This window comes from Leptosomus discolor, chromosome 17 (genome assembly GCF_034619465.1).
Source record: "Leptosomus discolor isolate bLepDis1 chromosome 17, bLepDis1.hap2, whole genome shotgun sequence".
Classification (NCBI taxonomy): domain Eukaryota; kingdom Metazoa; phylum Chordata; class Aves; order Leptosomiformes; family Leptosomidae; genus Leptosomus; species Leptosomus discolor.
This window is the reverse complement of record NC_141407.1, coordinates 16,947,186-16,970,040: the sequence shown is the minus strand read 5'-3', so window position 1 is coordinate 16,970,040 and position 22,855 is coordinate 16,947,186. Positions and strand designations below refer to the sequence as shown.

Here is a 22,855-nt window from a genome sequence, read left to right as displayed (position 1 = left end):
GCAGGAGCAGGAATGACTGGGCAGTGCAGAAATACCTTAAGCTGTGCTCTTGTTTCCCCAAAAACCGCAGAGAACTGTACAGGGACTTCAAACAGACTATCACTTTAAAAATATTAAGGTTGACTGTAAACTTGACCTCTTTTTCTAAGTCTCATAACTCACGCAGTAAAAGGACTGATATTATTCTCTGTTGCTCCTCTGTACAGAGACAGCCTCTTGCTGCACATCTGCACACGAACAGACACCAACATGAAGGGACAGAAATACAACATCCAAGTATCGCATTAAATATGAACACTAGTGCTCATGATGTGACAGAAGGCTGAGTTACAACCTTTGAAAATCCTCAAAACAAATATTTACCTTTTGAAAGCCTGTGAGAAATGTTAAAAAAAAACCAACCACAAAACAATCTGAGACCAATGCAGCAAAGGGAGTTTTTTGGTTTTGATTCCCAGCCACGGCATCTAAAGAACCAATTCCCACTACGTTTCAAGGCAAAAGCAGCCCTTCACACAGGAAAGTGAAAGTCATGAACAGTCACGATTGCAAGTAAGATTAGAATTTCTTTTTTTAATTTAAAATTCTAAACCCACCTTGATTTCTCACTTGTAATTTCAGTAAAGAAACCAAAAAGCGCAAAACAAATTTTTTGGAAAAGTTGAGATGTCTGTAAAGATGAGCCTAGCGTCACCTTGGCACAAGGAACAAATAAAATAGCGAGAAGGGCACTCAGGAGAGGGGAAGTGCCTCCGATCTCTGGAGTTAAAGCAGATTAACAGAATCAGGGCTGTTACCATAGGGAGGAGGAAGAGGAGGAGGAGGAGGAGGGCTTTGGAGCCTGGGGAAAATGGAATGCAGGGTGGGGAAAGGAAACAGACACTGAGCTTTGAGCTAAAGCTGGTTTAGGGTGGAACCATTTTAAAGCCAGGGTGTAGCCAGGGAATAAGTGTCTGGGTTTAAAGCAATGATTTTAGTTTCCAAACTTGAAAATAACCTGACCTAACCCTTTAATAACAGAAACTCAAGAGAGTTATTCCTGCTAAGATGCATCCTAATAATTTCGTTAGCCTGTGGTGATAGGGAGAACCTGAACCAGCCACCGAGCACTCTGCAAAGTTTCTGCAAAATTCAAGATGTGGACAGAGAGGTCGGGGGGTTGAGGGGTTGGTTTTTTGTTTGGTTGGTTTTGCATTTTGCTGCAACTAGCAGCCACCTCCACGCAGTAAAGCGGGTACTTCACGCACACGAGGAGCGTACCGAAGGCGGTCTAGAAACCTGGGCAGCTCCACAACCGGAGGAATGCAGAACACGGGCTAAGCTGATTTCAGTGCTAAGAAAGAATTCTGGGGGTGGCATTAGAGCACAAATCTGTAACCCCTCCAGGTCTGGCTGCAAAAGAAAGCCTGGCATCGCCGACTACCACTGTCTACAGCATCAAAATATCTCCCCAGTAAAAACATCATTAAAACTTCCTCAATTGTAGCAAAGAAAAATGTAATACCTTGCAGCATAACTACAACTTCATGAAAAGCAGGTGCAAAAATGCTGTAATTAATTTTCCAAGTGGCGAGTTGTAATTTACTATCACCTACCCTCAAAAACACCCCAGCACCTTTGCAATAAGCTGAACGTTTTGATCCAAAACATCTATCCTCCTTAAAAAGTGATCTTTCCAAAACTGAGCATAAAAGAATGATCTAAATAACGAACCAACAGTAGGAAACTATTAAAATTTGAGCCCGTGTTGGTTTAGGACATCAGGTATTAACCTGAGAACCGACATTTTAACCAGCCCAGTTTTCATTCATGGCTGTAACAAATACTTAAACACCTGCCTTAAGTTTCTACGTCGCACCCAGAACTCAGACCATGGCAGATGGATTGGAGACCCCATCTCTTCAAAGCAAAATCCATTCAAAGGACGAGTAAGTGACTGTATTCTGTCCCAGTGATTTTTCCGCCTGCCACACTATGCGGATCACCTCAACACCGCACGCTTTCAGCCCACCTACTGACTTCCCTCAGCATCTCCTTCAATACGTTGTTTTCACCCCATAAGAATCTACCATTTACCAATATACCTTTATTTTAGATAAGACGAAGAGTGAATATCGAGCATGGGATACCACATCTCACAAAAACCCCACCCTTTTTGAGGAGCAGGGCAAGAAGTTTTGGACAGACCAGAGCAGACGGACCAGCGTGCCGCTGATGGCAGGCAGGCGAGGCAGGCCAGCGCGTGGCAGCACTATTATTTACCGTGCAGCTGCACTTCAGGCTGGAGCAAAAAGGTTTTAATATTGGGATACAGAAGTTAAAAAGAAGAGTGAAGAATGACTGGATAAGAGAGAGTTAGTGTCAGTAAGGTTTACCCAGCTCTAACGGGACTAGCTGGGTACAAAAGCCTGAAAATGAATTCATTCATTGCGCCTTAATGCTCCACAGGTATTCCTGGCACAGACGTGTTCTGCCTTAACCTTGCTCCCTCCTCTCTTCAGCCTGTCTCAGACTCCACTTTTACTACACCAAATTCAGGCTCTTTGTCCTCAGAACCTGTTGTCAGTTCTCTTTTGCTGTTGTCCCTCTTCCCATTCCCCGCTCTCTTCTCTCCTGTGCCACGCTACCTCTCCTTCCCTTTCTGTCTCCATTCCATGTTGGCATAATCCTTCACACCAAACAGTCCCCGTCGCTGACTGCAAAGCCCCAGACTTTCCGAGCCTGTTCACGCTGCACTTTTATTTCTTCATTAATATCAGCCTTCAGTGTTAGCCTGCAGATGATTGTTTTTCTTCTCTCTTAAATACCAGCTCTCCAGGACAGGTGAACTGATTATTTATAAAGCAGCATGTAAAGCCAGCAGTATTATGCAGGTTTTGCAGAACAAAAATCCTAGGAGTTCCTTAAACACCTGAATCCTCAATACAAACACCAGGCTCATTTTTCTTCCTCTTCTTATTATGCAAGACCTCTATTCCACTACTTGGACTCACATGCTTGCCAAATACAACAACAGAAACAATGGAATATTCACTCTTTTATTTTTTATTTTTTTTTTAATTAAAAAATCAAGGAAATATTTGAATATTTGCACTGAAAAGGTGACAGAGTTACAGGAAGCTCAGTAGCTTGCTGAGAAAAACACTTTTTTTCAAGAATAAAATAATCCAATAAGACAAGAATCTACACATTCACCTACCTGCACTCAGACATATCCAAAGACCTCACCTGCACGAAATTAGCTGAGAGTTCATCTACCCCGAGCTCTTCCTTGCCTCCCTCTGAAGCCTTCTGAAACGTAAGCTCACTATATGATCCAACTGTTAAGCATCTGCGCTTGCCAACAACTCCTGTATTCATAATTTGCTCTCTAAAACCAAGACAGAAGACGGGATAGGAAAAGGCTTACGACACCAGCTGCCCCCCGTCCTCACGGAGAGCCAGCAGCACAACAGCCTGCAGCAGGCTCTGAGATCAAATTGTGTCACTGGAAAAGGATGAACTTGAAAGTCTCCTCACCACGAGAGGGGAAACTTGTGCATAATTAAAGATTTTGATGGGAAAATATTAAAGGAACTTGGAACTCTGCAAAGTCAGAAGGATACAGTGGAGTCCTGTCCGTCCTTCCCGTGAAGGTCACTACTCTGGGCTTGCTTAATTCTGAAGCTCTTCTTACAGAAGACAAGAATTTCACTACATGCTACCTAAGTAAAGCAAAAATTCCCAAACCATAGCGTCTTTAAAAATGACTGTTCTGTTTCGAAAATAATTAGCTTCATTTCACAGTCAATTGGAACACAAAAATGCACTTGCAGCTTTAGGGTGCCAACACTCAGATGATGTGTGGGAGTATTTCCTTAGAAATAAATTCCTGAATCATAACTACTATGCTTGAACTAACACATTAATAAAACCATCAATAAATTCTTCAAGAGACACCCTCCAAGTGACAGAGTTTTCCATTACATGGAGAGGCAAAACCAGCCACATTTTTCTAGTGTAACAGCTCTTCTAGTGAAGACAACAGTCCTCTTTGGTGAGAGCCTTTACACCACCCGACCCTGTAGTCCATGCCCTCAGGACACGTAATCCCATAAAAACTTTATCCAGCAAGGTTAAAGGAACAGCAGCCTAAGGAAAATTAAGATGCTCAAGGCACAAGACTACTTCTGAATTTCATAAGCATCTTCGATATTAAGACTAACAAACAGCAATACGTTTCTTTAGAAAACCCATGAAATTCAAGAAAAAAAGTTAAAATAAAAGGCAGACCTGCTATTTTGGCAAGTCTGTGGAGGAAATTCTTCTTGGCTCAGTTATGAAGAAAGTTATTATTTACAAAAGCCCATCCTCCAGTTTACTTTGGAGAATTGCTGTTCCAAGTTAATGCAGCTTGGTGAGGAGAACATATATAAGAATTTTTCATACAACAAATGACAGACTGACATCCTGAACCACCCCAACAGGATGAGAAAGAAAAAGCCTAGCGTGTTTTATGCTAAACAGACAATCCAAATTAATAAATTGAAACTAGCATGAAAATGGTCCTCATCGAGCTTTGTGCCTGACTGACACCACCCTGTAGGAACAGCGAGCTTAATCATGTTCTCAGTCTCGCACCTCGACTTAGCATGCATTCTTTTGCCAATCCTGTTTGATCATTCTTTCTTGGATGAAAAAGATGCGCTCTTTCTGGCTGACATTAAGGATTTCTTACTTCAGTGGCTATTTCCATGATGTTAGATTACCATTAGTAAGATTAGTCCAGACAGTCCTTTTTATTTTAATCCGTAGTGTGATCAAATCCAAAGCCTCTCAGCAGCACCCCACCAACATCTGGAAATGAATCAACTGATTCAGAAAGAATTTTCTTATCTTTTCAATTAAAAAAAAAACCCAACAATCTCTGTCTTTTTGAGATCCCATTGCATCATATTTAAGCACAGTCTACTCGTGTATTTGGGACACTTTAACACACCCTGCCTATATTGATAAGAAAGCGAAAGAAGCAGCACCACAAAGTGTAAACAAGTTGTTAACTGTTTCCAAAGCGAAGTTCCAGTGACAACAATGAGTTTCTTTGCAGCACAACAAATGTAAGGAACCCTGTATAGCATAGGCATAGGAGAGTATTTTTAACCTGTGAAGTGTACTGTCCCAAATAACCACGGAATTAAAAAGGTGATGCAATGGTTACTTACAAGATCCACCTTCCAAAACGCTGCTTGCATCTTGCTGAAATGCAATGAACCATTTCAGGAGGAAGACATTGACTCTGAACTTTGAAGATGGACTCTCTCTCCTAACTCAGCTTTTGCACTGCCAGAAGGTCTGTGTTAGTCCTCCAGCGCAGAGGCATTTGCAAATGGTACCCAAATTATCCCACACTAAGGGCTTTCAGACTGAATGAGCAGCATCTTAAAATAACTGAATAGATCAGAAAAGTGAATGAGCCTCAAAGAACAAAGAGTTCTAGGTAACTTTTTTTCCTCTTAGCTACTTAGGAAAGAACAGTCAACACCCATTTCCTCAGCAAAGGAGTACCTTTTCATCTTAGCCATGAACAATACAGACAGGGACACTTCTAAATAAATGAAATAAAACCAAAAAACCAACAAAAAAACCACCACAGAGCCTTAGATGATGAAATCTGTTTTGAATAACGAAGCCTGACACGACTAAATCAAAGACAACTTCAAGCTGAAATTTAAATACATCCTACTCATTACACAGCACAGACACTTGCCATTATTTGTTTTCACACAAGAGAGGAATGTTTTTTTCATGCGTAGGACCTAAGTTCGCAACACCCCCTGGCTACTTCTGAATGCTAGCAGGGAAGCAAAGCACCTGGGGTACCAATAACCAACCTAAGCAGAACCCCGCAGCTTGGCAGCCCGGGAGATGGGGCGGTTCACAGGAGGGTTGCTTCCACCTGCTGGAGGTGGGAAATAGTTGTGCAAGACCAAAAGACCCTTCTGCTTGTAGGGACCACGACAGTGATGGTTTGGGGGAGCAGAGATGCTTTCACTTCACGCTGAAAGAGGAGCCATCTCACCCCAGTGACCAACGCTGCCCTCCAACCACACATCCATGGAGACAAGCACACGAGAGGCTTGCTGCTGACGAGACGTGAAAGCGTTAACCGAAACCGAACAGCACAGATCTCAGATCTTTTGAAATCATACCAAAAAAAAAAAAATCCCCCAAAAGACACTAAAATTTCACCTAAAATACACGCAGGGCTGCTCCTGCTTAGGAGAAGCACGCAAAGACGCTCCTGCCGTTCAGACCGTACGGAGCCATCCCACAATTTCAGGCCCCACGGCACAGAGAAATGGCCCTTTTCAGCTGGGCAGAAAGGAGAATTCCATCCCTGCTCACCTCTCCAGATGGCCAACATGGGGAAGGCAGGAGCAGCTCAGTCTCCAAACACCCCCCTCGCTCAGCACGGATACTTTTACTTGGCACACGTCGCTCTCGGGGCAGCAGCCAGAGCGGCTGGACGCTGCCAACATACGTAGCCCCTGTGCCTCTCCGCTTCTGGCATTCCTCTCGGTTTGGACAGTCACAAGTGTTGCTCTGCAGTTTTGCTTTTTGCTTGACCAGCACTAGTGGAATATCAAACCTACTCCCCCAACCACCACCATTCAGCTTCCCCTTTCCCATCATCAGAAACACCTCTTTTATGGGAAACTGCATCGAAGACAAGATTTGGAACAAACAAGGGATTGTGCCTGCTGATGTGCTGAGTCAACACCCGAAGCCATCTTCCTCTCATCTGCAAACAGTTGTAAAGAAAAAGGCCTCGTCTATTTATTCCCTAACAATTAGGAATTAAATAATCTAAACTTCATTCAGCTTCCAGTAATACAATCTCTTACATTCTGTGTTGGTTTCTGTAATTTAAAGACACTCAATTTCTGACCAGTTTGCTGAGACGATCAGAGCTGCAGTCCTGCTTCTGCAGTCACTCCAACGTGCGTGGTTTACTTTATACCTGCCCAAACCCCACGCACCTCACAGACAGCACAAGTGACTGAGTTGTTTTTTATAGGATGCCATGAAAGTGAAAAATATTTGCGTGTGGATAGCATACCAGGCAATCCATGCTGAATCTTTATTCAAAACAATCCTAAAATACATGCTATATACAAAAACAGGATTTGTCATAAATCACTGTTATCTTAAGTTATCTCGCATTTTTCTTCTAACTGACATTGTTTAGATTTTATCGTCAGCTAATTAGAATAATTACATGCAAGCTTGCTGCAGCAGATAACTGAAAAGCATAATAAATCTAAAGGCATTTGTAGAGAGTTACCCATTCAATGAAAACCACGTTTAAATTCAGTATGTAAACAACTTAAACATCCTTTTTCAGCCCATAAAGACTCTTCAGACTTTCAGTACTGTTTATATTGCTTTTTTTCATCTGCATTTGGCAACATAAGGCTATATAATTTCACACCCCCTTCTCCTGGCTGACTTGGGTTCTGGTATGCAATGAAACAGGCTAACTCACAGCACAGATGAAGTCCTTCAAGTCAGCTTGAGGGAGTTTAACACCACACTCCCTTAGGAAAAACCACCCAGACTCCTCTATCAATATTCCTGGATCTATTCATTGCCAGTGATTAATGAATCAAATAGGACAGTTATCTTGAGACAGGAAAAAAAAGCAACTGAAGATTCAAAAGAAGTCAAGAAAACATTTTTATACCTGGCTGTACATTTTAAAAGCAGCCATTCATCTCAGACTACATGTAGTCACACATCAAAATACATTTTAAGCCTTAGTTGTTCTTTAGAAAAAAAAACAACCTTATCCTTAAGGGTTACCAAACCCTTATCTTGCCATTACCAGCCACAAGCTACGGTGGTTCTTACACGCGAGAAAGCGACACCTGAATGTCAGGGAGGTACCGAAGACAGTATGGCTAAGCCTAAATTACCCCCGTGTGTGGTGTAATAACACCATCAACATGCTGTGCAAGGAAAAGTCTTCCATCTTGACATCAGTTTGCACACCTGCTAAATTCCAACCTTTCCTCTCATTGATGCCAATAATTATAATGGTGTTTTGGGGGCGATTTAGGCCATTCTGTGTTCAAGGCCAAAACAAAACTACCAACTTCTACTATCTACTCTAGGTGGTCCTGCTCTGGCAGGGGGGTTGGATTAGGTGATCTTTCGAGGTCCCTCCCAACCCCTGACATTCTGTGATTCTGTGAACTTCTTCCAAAGGAGAAGCAGCCTGCAATGCTGTGACACTGGGGTTCCCGACCGAACCGTACTGTGCTTGGTTCTTTTGAATGGCTGGCAAGGCAGGTTTCTACGTTTTTCAGCTTCTGACAAGCTAATATATTTCAGAGATTGGCAAGATCACATCGTAAACAGATCTAATTAACTCAATATTTTTAATTTCAGCCATGAAAAATCAGAAGAACAACTTACCTGGGTCTCGACTGCTGTACGGCCACCCTGAGGCAGGTAAAAAAGACGGCATGGGAGAACTCGCCCTGCTGTCATCCTCCACTTGCTGTGTAATATGCCGCACAGTTTCTTTATTTTTCCTGTTCTTTCTGCGCCCAGTGGGTTGCCAGCCATCCCCTACTCCTTGCTCCGAGAAGGCATTCTGTATTGCACTATCCTTGGCAGAATGGAGTTCCCCCCCTCCATAATGTGACGGTGAAACCTGTTCCTCTTTGATACGCAAAGACCCATAGCCCATGTCACTAGCCCAAAGAGACTGGGACGAAATATCCTCGTGGCTATCCGTTTTTGGTTCTTGATCCTCTTTTCCATAACTACTCCCTCCTTCGTGGCAGCTGGCAATAGCCGAATCTCCAGAAGAGTTTGCCGGGCTTGTTCGCCGAGCTAACCAGGGAGATATACTCCTGCCGGCCACCACGGCTGAAATCAAAGCATCCGTACTACTGCTGGAGGGGGCTCCAAGTTCATAATCGACGAATTCATCCGAGGCATCGGACTTTATGCTGATGTCGAGAGCTGCCTTTATGAAATTGTGACAGGCTTGTACGATGTCTGTCATCTGCAGATAGCTAGCAGCTGACATCACCTCGATGACGTTCCTGCTGGTCAGCGCGAGGTGGGCGGAATACATGAAGTCAATGATGGCTTTAAAGCCCTGCGCAGTCACGATGTCCAAATGGGTGACGGTGGCCTGGTCGGAGGTTTTCTGTACCTGGCAGTACAGCGTTTTGAAGTAGCGACTACTCCCGAGCAGAACGTTTTTGTGAGCCTTAAAGATCTTCCCCTCCACTATGATGCAAACGTCACAGAGGATGCCGTGCTGCCGCTGCTCGTTAAGCTCACGCAGCAGGTGACGGTAGTGGGAAGCAATCTCCATATCTTCCTTTCGGTTATTCATTTGGAAATCTTTGTGTTTCCTCTTCCACAAGTCCTGTAGGAAGGAAACGACAGTATTACAAAATCCAGTGCCAGCTTACAGAAGTGTTTTGCAAAGACCGAGATGAACCTCGAGTTGTACCAAATTAAGGAGCAGGTTCATCTTGAAAGAATGTCCCAAAATACAACTACTGCTGAGAAAGATTCACCTCCTTTACACAATGCAGCTGATTCCTACCAGACGCCAAATAACGTACGTTAAAAGCGACTAGATTTGAAGCTCGATCCTCCAGGGGCTCATAACTTCCCAGAGAAACATTTCTTTAAATTACTGCAGCCTCGTAAGAAAACCTGTCTGAAGTTACTTGGGTAAAACAGCTGTCAGTTTTTACTGTTTGAGTTCAGTAAAGTTTGGTTTTGAAAGAGGTACTACACTTGAAACCATGCTGATGGAGACAAACTACTGAAGAGCACTCTGTAACACAATTTCCTCAAGGGAACAAGCATTATGTGTAGCACGCTGAATAGCTGAAATCCTCAAACAGCAAAAGCCAATTGAAACCAGCTATTTCCCTTGCTATATTGCCGTTGAGGGGCTATAAATACCATTTTCAAGTCAGAAGAGCAACAGACAAATCCAAGACCACAGATCACAAAATTTTAAGTCCCCACCCAAACTAAACTGGCAACAGACCAGAACTGTGAAGCTAATGTTATTTGAAGCTCAACTACTTATAAGCACAAGATTCTTAACTTTGCAATAAAGCATGTTATTTCCTTGGCTTTACGTCTCCAAGTCTACCCCACAACCACCCTAAGATATTGGGTAGAGAAATTCTAACAATCGTGTTTAGAAAGTATCCTTGCGACCAACGTAAAGCGCGCACCAAGCTGAGAAGAATTCACAGGACTTCTGATCACCTTTCACAAAATTTGACAGTATTATCCAAAAAAAGGCTAGTTAGTGCCAGCAGCATGGCAGAGACCTGTATCTTGTAGGTTATGCTCCAAATTGTCCTTCTCTTACACCCCGAAACTGAAAAAAAGGTCTGAAATGGGGATCTGTTGACAGTAATTGGTGCCATTTTATCTAGCTTATACCATTTATTTGGAACTTGCTATCGAGATTTATTTACCATGTAACAGTGGTTTAACGATCCAACTGATTAAGAGCGCCTTCACAACATGAAGGATATCTACTCCTTTCTCTCAAAAACTTGTATTTGTTCTAATATAAGAAGTTCCAACTGTGACGTTGATACGTGGGTCCACATGTCAACGTACAACTGCAAAATTGGTATCTGCTGACAAGACCAAATCCGAATGTAATTATGGGCAGGCCACACATCAGAAGCCTGGATTTAGGCTACTGGTGGTTGCTGGTAAAACCGAAATTGCTGTACTTCTGAGGTCTTAGGGTCTTCAAGCACACATGGTTAAATATAAGCACTGTCAGTAAGGAGGCTGATGCGAGCTTGAAGCAGTTTCTAACATACATCGAGTTCAGACACAAACTCAGCCCCATCTGTTCCAATCGGCTCACAGCAGTGGGCAGTCCTAGGACAGCCACGATTCAGAAAGTTTCCTGACACATGCAAGTGGGTTTCCTGCGCTGTGGAACACAGATCCACGAGACCTCTGCCCCCTTCCCCTAGTCTGTGCTATTATTATCGTCTACAGGAGCAAAACAGCTACAGTTCAGCCAACACCATTGGCTAGAAAAGCGCTTCTCAGCCCACAGAACATACGTGACACAGGACCTTTCTGGTAGAGAGCCACCTGATGATTCAAGAGTTCAAGTTATGCAAGATTGCCACCACAAGCTTCTCCAGTTCCGCAAGAACGGGGCTGTCTCTTCGGCAGTGTCAGAAATGCTAATTTGCAAGACCAGCTGGTCCCTGATCATCGAGAAGCATTTGCTTCCCTCAAGAGAGGAAGGACCATCTTTCTGCAACACAAACAGCCTGAACTGGCACTCATCTACTTCGAGTCCAGACGGCTTTTCTACAGAATTAAGCGCAGAACACACAAAGAAGCTAATCTTTTTTTTTTTTTTTTTTATTTGAACTGGAAGAGGTCAATAGTAGCGCAGCTCTGTGCCACCTGAACGACACTACCTATTTGTCATTGGAATCTGCCCAGAGACCTCAAATCAAATTCTCGCACAGAAGCCATCTCCATCTCAAAGAAATTAAATAAATAAATAAAAATCAAGCCAAGAATCAGAGTCAGGGAGTAAGGAAAAAAAAAAAAAATATTTTTCAGGTGTTTGGCCCGAAAAGGTTGCGATGGAACCAGCCAGCACAGCAGCTCTCCAACCCAGGCTCTGAAGGTGGCTGCCACAGCTTCCCAGCGTCTTCATGTTCGAGAGAACCACCTCTTAAGGCAGACTGACAGTTTGGTTTTGTCTTTATTCCAGAAACCACTACTGCATCTACTTTTAGGAGTTAAGAGTCATCTTAGTCCCCTCAGGAAATACAAATTGCCACATAGGATAAACTGAGTTGTCCATCACCAATCCTGTCTTCAACAGCTGCCATATCCATGATTCAGGGGAAGACGCGAGGAAACCTCACAGCACACAATCAGGAAGCGATCAGAAGGTTTCAGATATGGCGTTTCCTTTTGCGGTTCCTTCACGGGTATCAAAATCCATATTCCAAGACATCAGCTCCCTGGAATTGGTTGGGGAGGGCAAGAAATCTCCTGCAAGGATAATTTTCTCTTCCTCAATTTAATACAGATTAGCATCAGGGGTATTTGTCAATGTCTTCACCTGCTTTTGTGAATTTATGCAACAGCAGCTTTTCTTCTTCAATGTTTTTCACCTGGAAATTATACCAATTCCTTGAGATTTTATTTCTTTACTATTTCATCTATTTATTCAGCTTAGTTCAGTGGGTTGGGTTCCCCCTCACTGTCAATAACAGCACCTTGTCCTTTGTTTAAGCTGCCTGTGGCAGAAACCCAGATTAAAATATTTTCCTCTTGCTACCTTTGGTTTAGACTGGACCAATTTGAGGTTCGGGCACTGACTAACCTGGTGCTTCTTATGGATGAAGCACTTGCTAGCCTCTTAGGAAATAGGTTTTCTCTGACTTTAGTAAAAATCCCTTAATAGGAAATAAACAGACACACAAATCTATGCAAGATTCCTTACTGGCCTCCCTCCCACCCACCAAGCTCTTGACAGAAGATACCCTCCAGGCAAGCCATGGATGAACAAAGCCTGTCACTGCAGTAAGATCATACCGTCCTTGTGTCTTACTTGCCCACATTTCCAAGGACACTGGGGACAAGAGCAGAGGGTGGGTAGGCACCTTTTGGACAAGAAAGCAAAAATACCTGACATTCTTAAAATACGCTGAATATAAGAAAACAAGTAAAAATAATCACAGTATACATCCCCCTACACAAAGGGAAGACAACTTGTCCTTGCTCCAAAGTACTTTAAGTATAACAAGACAGTGAGATGAATGGGGAGGACACCCATCAAAGAGCAGCATCCTTGCCACTGACAAGTGGGCCCATTACAGCACTTCCAAGTACACCAGCAGCGACGTGGGTACTCCCATGTTCAGCCTGATCAATAAAAGTTAACAGCTTCCAAACCAGCAATTATTATTGTAGATGTCTTGATTTTCCTGTCTAAAGGTCTGCTACCTTACACACATTGTTCCACATTCAACATTTGTCACAGCATTGTACCTTTTAAATGAGAGGTCTTTGGGGGAGAAAATTAAATATGCCTCAAATTCAGAGGAATTAATTAGTTTTCTGTCTACCCATGTCAAACCAGCACATCCGTTTAATGTCAAGGATCACTAGGGAATTAATCCAAGTTAAATTTAAGGCAATTTGCTAGTAGTTAAAAATTCAGGAAGCTTCAAAACCCTGTGCTCTTGTGTTCCAATTTTACATGCTGTTTTGTGGCTCGTTGACGGTTTTTTCCCCCCTTTTCCTGGTAACGATATTTATCTCCACTTAAAAGATGTTGTGGAAAGATTCTTCAGAAACACAGGACCCTTCAAACTTCTAGTGGAAGCATGGTAAAGATGGAATAAACTGTGGAGATCTTTTACAAACAGACCTCGAAGATCAAGGATACATTTTTTTGTTCTCTCTCAGGTCTTTTTAGCACACAGAAGGATTTCAAAGTTGAGCACCTACTAAAACCCTTTAGGCCTCGGCCTGTGATGACAGCACATGGCTACAACAGAGCTTTCCAAGAAGCCAACGAACCACGAAAACTCATCCGTAGATTTTCCACAAAATGAACTGTAGTAGATCAGGCTTTCTCCCTAAGTCAATCTGCAGACAATTCAAGTTATTACTTTTCCAAAAATAACTAAAAAAAAAAAAGAATTCCCTAAACAAACAACACTTGTATGTAACAGCAAAGAGAACAAAACACGAGCAAATTTAATAATTGCTGTCATGCAAACTTCTGTCAAGATACAGGCCAGCTTTTGATTTATCATGTTGTCAAAAACCTGGTCTTCAAGTAAGCTTCATGCATTTATGTCGTCTTTACCCGAGCTGGAATGAACCTGGTTCTACAACTACAGCAATTCCTACCAAGCCAACCTCTCAGCCTACGTACCCACAATAAGACTCCTGGCCAAAATCCTAACTCCAGTAAAATGAAGGGGCACAAATTTGTTGCATCTAAAACTCAGTGCGTTATTAGAATTTCGACAAAAAGCCGCAGACAAGAAAAAGGAGTACACACATGGAAGCCTCTACAGTGCAGACCCCTGGGGAACAGTGGGGACAAAAATAAACTCCCTCCACTCAGAAGGAAAACAGGAAGGAAAAAAAAAAAAAAAAAAGAAAGAAAAAAAAGCGGGGTTTTGATGTCAGTAGGGTTTGTTGTTTGTTTCTTTACTTTTTGCTCTCTCAGAATATAAGCGAACCAAAAATTTAAACTACATGACATTCAGTCTGTTACGATTTTCTAAACATGTTTCTACACTTAATACTGAGGATACAATTATAGAGCACCAAAATATTCAGTAGTGCACTCCTCCACCAGAGTGGCTCCCTAGAGAAAACATGCCAACTGGAATTTAACCAAAAATGTGTTGTTTCCTCCCCTCTCTCCCTTCAGAGAAAAGTAAAAACAGACTAAGGAAGAAGCCAAATTCACTCCAATGGTTAATTGCATAAAAAACCCAACAAACACACCCCACTTCTCTGCTTGCCCTGTGTCCTGTCCATGTCTCCACTCCCAAGACATTCCAACATTTCTTAAATTCCTCTGCAAAGGAGCTCTGTAAGGTGAGATTGGGCTTGAAACGCCTCCTTGCACAACAAGACACAGTGTGTATATGAGTTTCATTTTTATCCAATTAAAGACAACAGAAATGCATAGGATTCCTCCGATCCACGTGCCCTGGGCTGAAAAGAATGGAGAACAAAAAAACCCCAACGTAACCTTAGCAACTGAGAAAAGGACGGTACCTCTACTTGCTCTCCTAAACGAGAGAAAAAGCAGAAGACTCGGGATATCAAGGGATGACAACTCCCTGCAAAGACACTGCTCACGAGCTTTGCAAGTACAAATCCCCAGGAGCACAGTGTTTTCTCCTAAGCGTGTCTGAGGAAGGGCACACCATTCTGGAAGAGTTTTCATTTCTTGATATTAGATATCACAAAATTATAGTCATACATTCAGCTTTGTCCAAAGTAGACACAAGTAACAGCTTATGAAAATGAAAAAAGAAACCCTTCTGCCCTATTCTGATTCATGAAACTGATCGTTCATTGCTTAAGTTGGTCATTCCAACCACAGCTCTGAACTCAAAGAGCAACAGGCAGATGTTTGTAAACAGAGCAAACCAGGCCCTTGGGCCAAAGAGGTTACTCACAACTCACGGTTTCATGAAAACAACAGTGTACCACTTTTCCCTCATGGCTGTGGCTGAGAATGTTTAATTACAGCCCAACAGTGCCTGTTCATCCTTACGGGTTAGGAGTCACAGGAAGAAAATAACAGTTTCGTCACTGAGTTTGAGAAATGCTATAGAATTACAGAAAAGGTCAGAATTTGAGAGGCAAACGATTTTCAGTGAACGTAAATAAAAATACTAGTTATATTTTCATTATCAAATTTGAGAGGCCCACTCAACGCTCAATGATTGTAGGGCAAGAAAACACCCCCCAAGCCCCCACCAACATTTAATTAACATCTGCCCGATACAAGGATTCAACAAATTTCTCCAATTTCAAGCCAATGCAACCCCCTCCTCGGCAGCATTAGAACAGCATCTCTGCAGCAGCTGCAATCCAGAAAGCCCCTGAGGAAAGCTCAACCAGCAGCAGCCAGGCAAGCACGACACCCGTAACACACCGGCAAAGAGCCGCTCTTTCTTGGGGCGGGCAAAGAGACTTCAACTCCCCAACGGCCCAGGTTGGATTTAGTCAGGAAATACAGCACATGTAAGACCACAACATCAGTTTACAATCGCTTCTACCATGAAAATACAGAGATCCAGATGCAATTAGGAACTAAAAGAAGGCAAAAAGAACAGGGACGTACAAAACACTACACGCTTCTAGCCATTCACCGTAGCGTTAAAGTGTTGTTTCCACAATCCAAACAAAAACCACAAGCAAAATCAAACTCCAATAAGCAGAACATAAAATAACAGGAAGCTATCACCAAACAATCCACTCTCTACAACTTTAAACCAGCAACTTGGCTTCGGCCTTTGACCCATCAAACCATCTACCTGAAGTTACGGGGCCAGCTACAGTGTGCAGAAGCCGGACACTACACAAGTGCAACCAAAAGCCAGGATTTCTGAAGGTATCTCAGAAAAATCCATTTGTTAACCTTCATTAGCTCTGACAGCACACAAAGAATTTCAAGAAAAACCCAGGTCTGACAACGAAAGCTGAGGGAAAACTGTAACCCTCCACATTTTGGAAGGAGGGCAAGTAGAAATCAGAATTAGAAATTTAGAAACTGTAAAGTTAAAAACATAAGGGGGGGGGGAAGACCAGAGATGCACATTTTGCTGTAGTGTTCTTCAAGTAATAAGCAGTGAAGAGATTTTTACTGATTTTGTTAGAGAAAGCATGCAAACTTTAATTTTTTATATATATATATATATATATATATATATAAAATCCAAGACAATTACTTCTTACCAGTAACAAACTGGGTTCCAGGTCTAGCGTTTCTCCTACAACAGCTGAGGACATCAACAGCCCTAGGGCAGCACAGGTAGTGCACTGTTCTGCGACCGTCCGATAGCACTGGTGTGAACTCTTGCAGGGGAAAGACAGAACTACGACAAAAAACAAAGCCAGGAGAAGTTGTTAGCGTGGAACTACAAGATTCCTGAACAACAGGGATACATTTTGAAGTGCTTTCCCTCCAAACTCACCCTTACACCACCTCTATTTATGACTTAATGAACCACAAAATGTTAACTCAAAGCGTATCAATAAGCTGCAGGTAATTAAAACCTGGTTACATTTTAGCAATAATATGAACACAAGTTACTTGTTAAAGTACGGGAAGAAAAAGTCTAATTTTAGATACTAAAACTTCAAACAGGTCCTTGAAACAACAGTGTTTCCTGTTTGGTAGCTTTTCAAAACATTCTTACTTTAATGGCTTTTTAAAGAGACATGTGTGGCCCAAAGGGCACTAATTCACCTTATCTGACCTATCAGACATGGAGGTTAAGAAGCTACCAATGCAACTCCTGAAAAAAATCGAGTTTGCAATGGAATATTCAAGAGAATTCCCTCTTGAAACATCCAATGGCCAGTTTCTACTGGCTGATCCCAAGATTCTGAAAATTCTGTGTAAAATATAGATACAAAATTCTGTGTAAAATATAGATACTTAGTTATACTAAGGCACATTCACAGATAGACTTCTTGATAAAACATTAACATTTATGATTACAAGGTATAAAGAACAGAAATAGTTCACCTACACAAAGGGGTTTTGTCTGTGAGGATGCACCTACCATAGCTATCACCCTGTAAACCTGTTCTTCCTTAAACAAAAGACTCGATTTTCTTCAGAATAACACGTTCGCTGCACTTGCAACATTTAACTTCAACTAAAAACTTCTAACTACGCTTTATTCAGAACTTTATACCACTTGTGCACTGCTGGCCATCACAGCAAAGTATCTGCCATGTATTTCTGATCTCTGCGTTTCAGACATCTTCAATACACGGATTAGGTCTCTTAATGAAAATAAGCTACAAATCAATACTGTTGATTTCAAGATTGACCTTCTGTAGTAACAGATTGTGAAAGAAAACATCAGAAGATAAAAATTAAGAAAGCTTTTCCAGTGCTAACTAATGTCATTATAAACAGTGAAACAACATCTCTAATAAACTGAAGCAATAAGGAAAATCCAGGCATTCTTATGGCAACAAGCAGAACTGTGAAAATCTTGAAAACAAATATGACCCAATTGAAGCAAATACCATCGACTTTGTTCTCCATTTCTATTTCAGGCTGCCAAGTCTTGCCTTTCTCTAATTCCGATTGCTTCTCCATAGCAATTGTTTTGGCCAGCCCTTTTGAGCCCTGTTATTTAGACAGTTAAAAACATAAAACGGGGAGTGAGGGAGCCAGACCAACACAGACACATGGGGAATTACTCTGTTAGCCAAGTGTAAAAGTAATACGTATTTTCACTCAGACCTCGGGCTGTTACTGTTAAGATTCTCATTTACACCTCTGTCCCAGAGTCACAGAACGAGCCAGAACAGTCTGGTGAGGATGGCAAAGCTCAGACCTGAACTATTTTGCACTGTTCTGCATTTTTTCTTCTTCCTTTGAGCTCTGCACCTGTTTTCCTCTTCTGATCGAAGAGATGAGAACCAAGTGACCATGATTAATGGAGGCAGCCCTACCACAAGGTAGGAGCAGAAGAACAGCCAGAGGTATTTCTTCATCTTCTGCGGTTGGGTAAGATTTCTAAACGAGCCCTTGTTATCAGTCTTAATCCAAATTTTACAAAGAACTGTAAGTCCTCATGACAATGCTATCTCACGCTACTCTTTCTCTTTCCCTTACCACATTACAAAAATATCCCTAAATGCTGAGAACTTACCAATATTTGAAAATGTTTCCTATTAGCAAAAATAAGCGTCGCGATGTTTCACAGCTGGGTCGCGCATGTTTCAATGAATAGAGGAGAATGGTCTCTGGTAACGAGTTCCAAAAGGTTCATCAGACGTCCTGTATTTGGGAATGGGAAGAATAGGAGGCAAAAATTAACATCTGCACTTTAACTCAATACCAAAACCTTCAGCGTCACATAATTACAAGCAAGAGCTAAAATAACTGCACATCTACAATACTGCTTGCCATTTCGAACAAGAAATATTCCAATATATTTCCATAACTATGCATATAGGAAAAATTATTTAGCCCTTGCGTTAAGTTAGAGTTTAACATACACATTTTAAGACTATTAACAACTTCTGACTATGCTTCCAGACAGAAGTGCTTTGAAGAAATCACTGTAAAAAAAACAAACAAACAAAACCTAGTACTTTATATGAGGATTCCAAACAAATTTAACAACATTGTTGCTCCAGTTAACATCACGAAGTTTCAGTGAACGTCTCTGTGACACCTGCCATCCACACACTTTAAATGGGGTTGGTATTAATCTAACCTCACGGCTACAGCGATTCCCCTCCAAACCAAAATATTTGCCTAAGGTTACAGAAAAATCACGCTCCCACAGTGTACAAAAGTTAGGATATTTGAGTTCCGTTCCCACCCAACTCGACTTGAGTCACAGCCTTCAAAAGCCAGCGCCACCCTCAAGCTAGAGAGCAGCGTGCACAAAGGTACTGAGTAAAGCAGCTTGCCCCTCTCACAGGAATTTAAAAATTTCGATAAAAGAGAATTCACAAAGGTACAGAAAAAGATGCAAACGCCTAACAGAAGGTAAAAGTTTTCCTTTCCGTGCCCGTAAAAGCTACACAGCCTGAAATAGGATATTCCACCTGCCAACAATTCGCTCGTACAACAGGATGCACCTTTCCAGCAGGGCACTAGGTGCGTGCTTCCAGCTCCGAACGCTGACTTGCAGGAATATTTCTTTGTATTTCCTCTGCATTTCACTTACTCATTTCCCCATAACTCCCAACTCCGTCCACGTGCCTGTCTCTCCATCACGGAGAGCTCCATCCCGGCACAGAAACAGCCGCTCACATCATTCCCCTACTTCCGATCTCCCTCCTCTCTCTCATCTGGTCGCACCAGGAGAAGAGCAGATCCAGCGCTACCCGCGCCACGGACCTTGCAGGACACAGCAAGAACAGGGAAGGGCTAGCCAGCCCTTCGATAGCAAGGACCTTACAGGGTACCAGGCCTGAGAAGTCTGGTGACGTTAAAAAAAAAAAAAAAAAAAGTAAGAAATCAGCTGCAGGTATATCTGCCACTCTAACAGCCAGGATTAGGAAACAACCTGAAAGGATCCAAATGCCTGTGGCTAGTATGACACTTACCTGTCCAAGTGCCAGTAACTCCTACAAGACCTTAAGCTGCCACTTAAAAGAAAATAAAAAGACCCACAAAAGAAATCTAAGCAGAAGACTTTGCCTTTATGCATCTATTAGCCAAAAATAAACAACATAAAAAGCACCTTAAACAACAACAAAAAAAGAGGATTCAAGAACTGCGAGCTTATCACACTGGGAATTGCCCTGAAGAATGGTTTCCCCCAAAACTTTCTCACTGGTTTTTGGCTTTTTAACCAGGGGATCTTTGCTAAAATTCCCAAACTCAGTATGTGACAAGGGAGGGAGCCAAAGAAGGGGGAAGAATCATGAGGTAATTTTTAAAGAGAAGTGCAGCGGTGGGGGGAACCGATGAAAGAGCGCCTGAGAGACTGAAAAGACACGTAAGGAGTCAGGAAGAACCGAAGAGTAAAAACATCAACCAGTGCAAAACTAAAGTTAACACACGAGGTGCTCTGTGAACAATCTAATTTCGTTGGTGTAATTCGTGGTACAAGCACTTAGTGCCCTGAGTAAGTGTCCCTGTTCACTTTCTAGTGTGTAACTCCTAATCCAGACTTGATCAACTATTATTAAAAAGAAAAAAAAAAAGTGGAGTGAAGCCAAGAAGGATACCGTGGTAATAAGAAGGAAGTCAATAAAGGAGCTTTATATCTAGCCACCACCTCATTCTCCAACACTATTGTGGCAGGACTTTTAGGAGCACTGCATCCCAACTACTTCATTTATCAGTAAATTAGTTGGGTTTAGGTATTTTAAGCACCTGACTGCTAATACAGACATCAATTCTTCCGTTCCAGAGCATGACGCGAGCACCAGTCAGAACGGTACGTCCTCCGATGGTGCATTAGTGCAAAAGGTGCAATTTTTATTTGATCCCTTCCTCAAAGAGCGCGAGCTAACCACCCGAAACATCAACTCTTTCTGCCGAGTTCTGCTTCACACGGTGAGGAACACCAAGAAGCAAACTCCCTTGGATGGAACAAGCAGTCTGTTCAACACACGGTGATGAAATAATTAGGAAAGATAATCATGCATTTAAGTATACACAGGTATAAACATATTCCTTAATATGTAAAACCCTACCCACTTATCTAAGTAGGGTTCTTAAGCAGCTAAGTTCCTGGCACACACTCTGACATTCTTGTTGCTAAGTTTATTTTAATCCATGCACGAGCTAGTAGCTGTGTCTGTAGAATATTTCTGACGCCTCGATGCCTCCCTCCATTACAGGAGACCCCAACTCAGTCCTACTATACAGCCAACACCAGGCAACTTCCAACACTGGCAGGATGTTTGTCTTCCCGAGCGCATACGCGAGCCAGAACAGGACAGAGGGGATCGCCACTGCACGGGCTGGAATAAAAGCAAGGCACATCCCCAAAAAGTAAGACAAAAAAGGCGAGTTTCAGCTCTAACCCTGCACCTACCTGTCACATTTCAGCAAAGCTACTGGTTCCAGTGCAGACGCACGTCCTCACCTCTGCGCAACAGAACACCGGCACGTGGAACACGTTTCCATCTAATTAGAATCACCGTCACGGATCTCATCCTGCCCGCGAAGCGCTCGGAAGCCATTCAACACCAACATCTCACCAGCAGCCTGGTGTTTCTTAAATACACGGGTATGAAAAAGTTAAAAGGAACAGTTCGGAACGTGCCTGCACGGCAGCTAACGCGGTAAGGGACAAACCCCCCCACCCCCCAGCCTCTGAACGCCGCCGTATCCCACACGGAATTCAGCGAGGGCTTCGCACTTCGCATTTCTGGAGAACAGGCGTTTTTAGCACAACTACGACTTTTCATCAGTAAAATAGGAAATGTTTTGGAAGAGCTGAGTAAAGCAAACCCCTGTTTCGCAGAAGGGGAGCCTGGTAACAAGCAGTTACGACACCAGCACATTCCATCGCCAGCTATAGGCCGGGAACCGAACCCCAGCAGCTGCCCCTCCAAACTGGACATCCTCGTGCATCCAAACACACCGCGGCAGCACGAACCAGAAAACTCTTGAACTGCTCAGGGACGCCGAGATTCTGCCCTCTTGCATCTCAAGCGAAAGAGGTCCTGCAACGCGCGGTACACGCTTTGATTCCTCATCCTGCCTGAAGGACTAAAGATCTCGAGGGAACTGAGAAAACCGACTACTGACGGCTGTATTTAAGGGGGCTGCCACACAAACATAGCGCCTAGCAAAACAAAAAGTCCTCAAGAAGGAATGAAGTGAAGTTTTGAAGCAATGAATTTTAACACCGGAGTCCTGACCGTCATGGTACTTGACCAAAATACCATAAACACGCTCTCGGCGATCCTTGGGTAAGGAGCAGGGCTGTAGTACTTCCCGCAGACCAAACACCTCCCTCTATCTCGCAGCCGCGGTAGGTCCTTGTACTCTCGCCTAACGTGACCCCTGCTATCTCCAGACACCCCCACAGCACGCGTGCTTTCACTATTAATACATTTCAAGTTTCAAATATCACACACGTAAAACGCAGGTGAGCCACGCGCTTAAAAAAATATTCAAGCCAGTCGCAAGCCAGGAGCAAAACATAAACACGGTATTAATCCTTTTGTGCAAAGTGTCAGAATTTTCTAGGGTGAGGCTCGCAGCCAGGAACAGACATGAACCGCTGGCTCCTGGGAATTGTAACGGGCACACGGGATAACCGTTACGACTGCAGGTAGCTCTTCAAAGCCTTCAGCCAAGCCCTCTCCTGCCCTTTCGTTTGCCCGTTAAACTAAGCACACAGGAGGAAGGAAAACCCCTGTGAATGCTTCTTCCCAGTTTTGGGGGAGTCTAGAGAGCGTTACAGAGTGCTCTGGAGCAGCCAGTAAAACGGGGAAGAACATGAAGGGAAAAATGTCCTGGGAAAGGTTGAGCTGTTTATGAAATAGTTCTGCTCTGAAAGCAATAGCAGTTTGGATTGGGTGTTAGCCTGCTGCTGCGCTGCTGGGAAGGCAGGAAACT

General features: G+C 42.9%; 1 protein-coding gene across 3 annotated transcripts in view; it reads right to left on the bottom strand.

The window, feature by feature from the left end:
- Positions 1–16,581, bottom strand: part of ZBTB46 (zinc finger and BTB domain containing 46) — a 44,319-nt gene extending 27,738 nt beyond the window's left edge. Inside the window, exons 1-3 of one of the 3 annotated variants that reach the window (XM_086474573.1) lie at positions 16,528–16,581; positions 14,842–14,844; positions 8,458–9,427 (exon numbers count right to left, since the gene is read on the bottom strand). In XM_086474573.1, coding sequence (XP_086330699.1) covers positions 8,458–9,427; positions 14,842–14,844; positions 16,528–16,581 — 1,027 coding nt within the window. Of the gene's footprint in view, positions 1–8,457; positions 9,428–14,841; positions 14,845–16,527 lie in introns of those variants that run through there. The other 2 variants (XM_086474572.1, XM_009960467.2) reach the window with 2 other exon arrangements.
- Between the last annotated feature and the right edge of the window lie 6,274 nt (positions 16,582–22,855).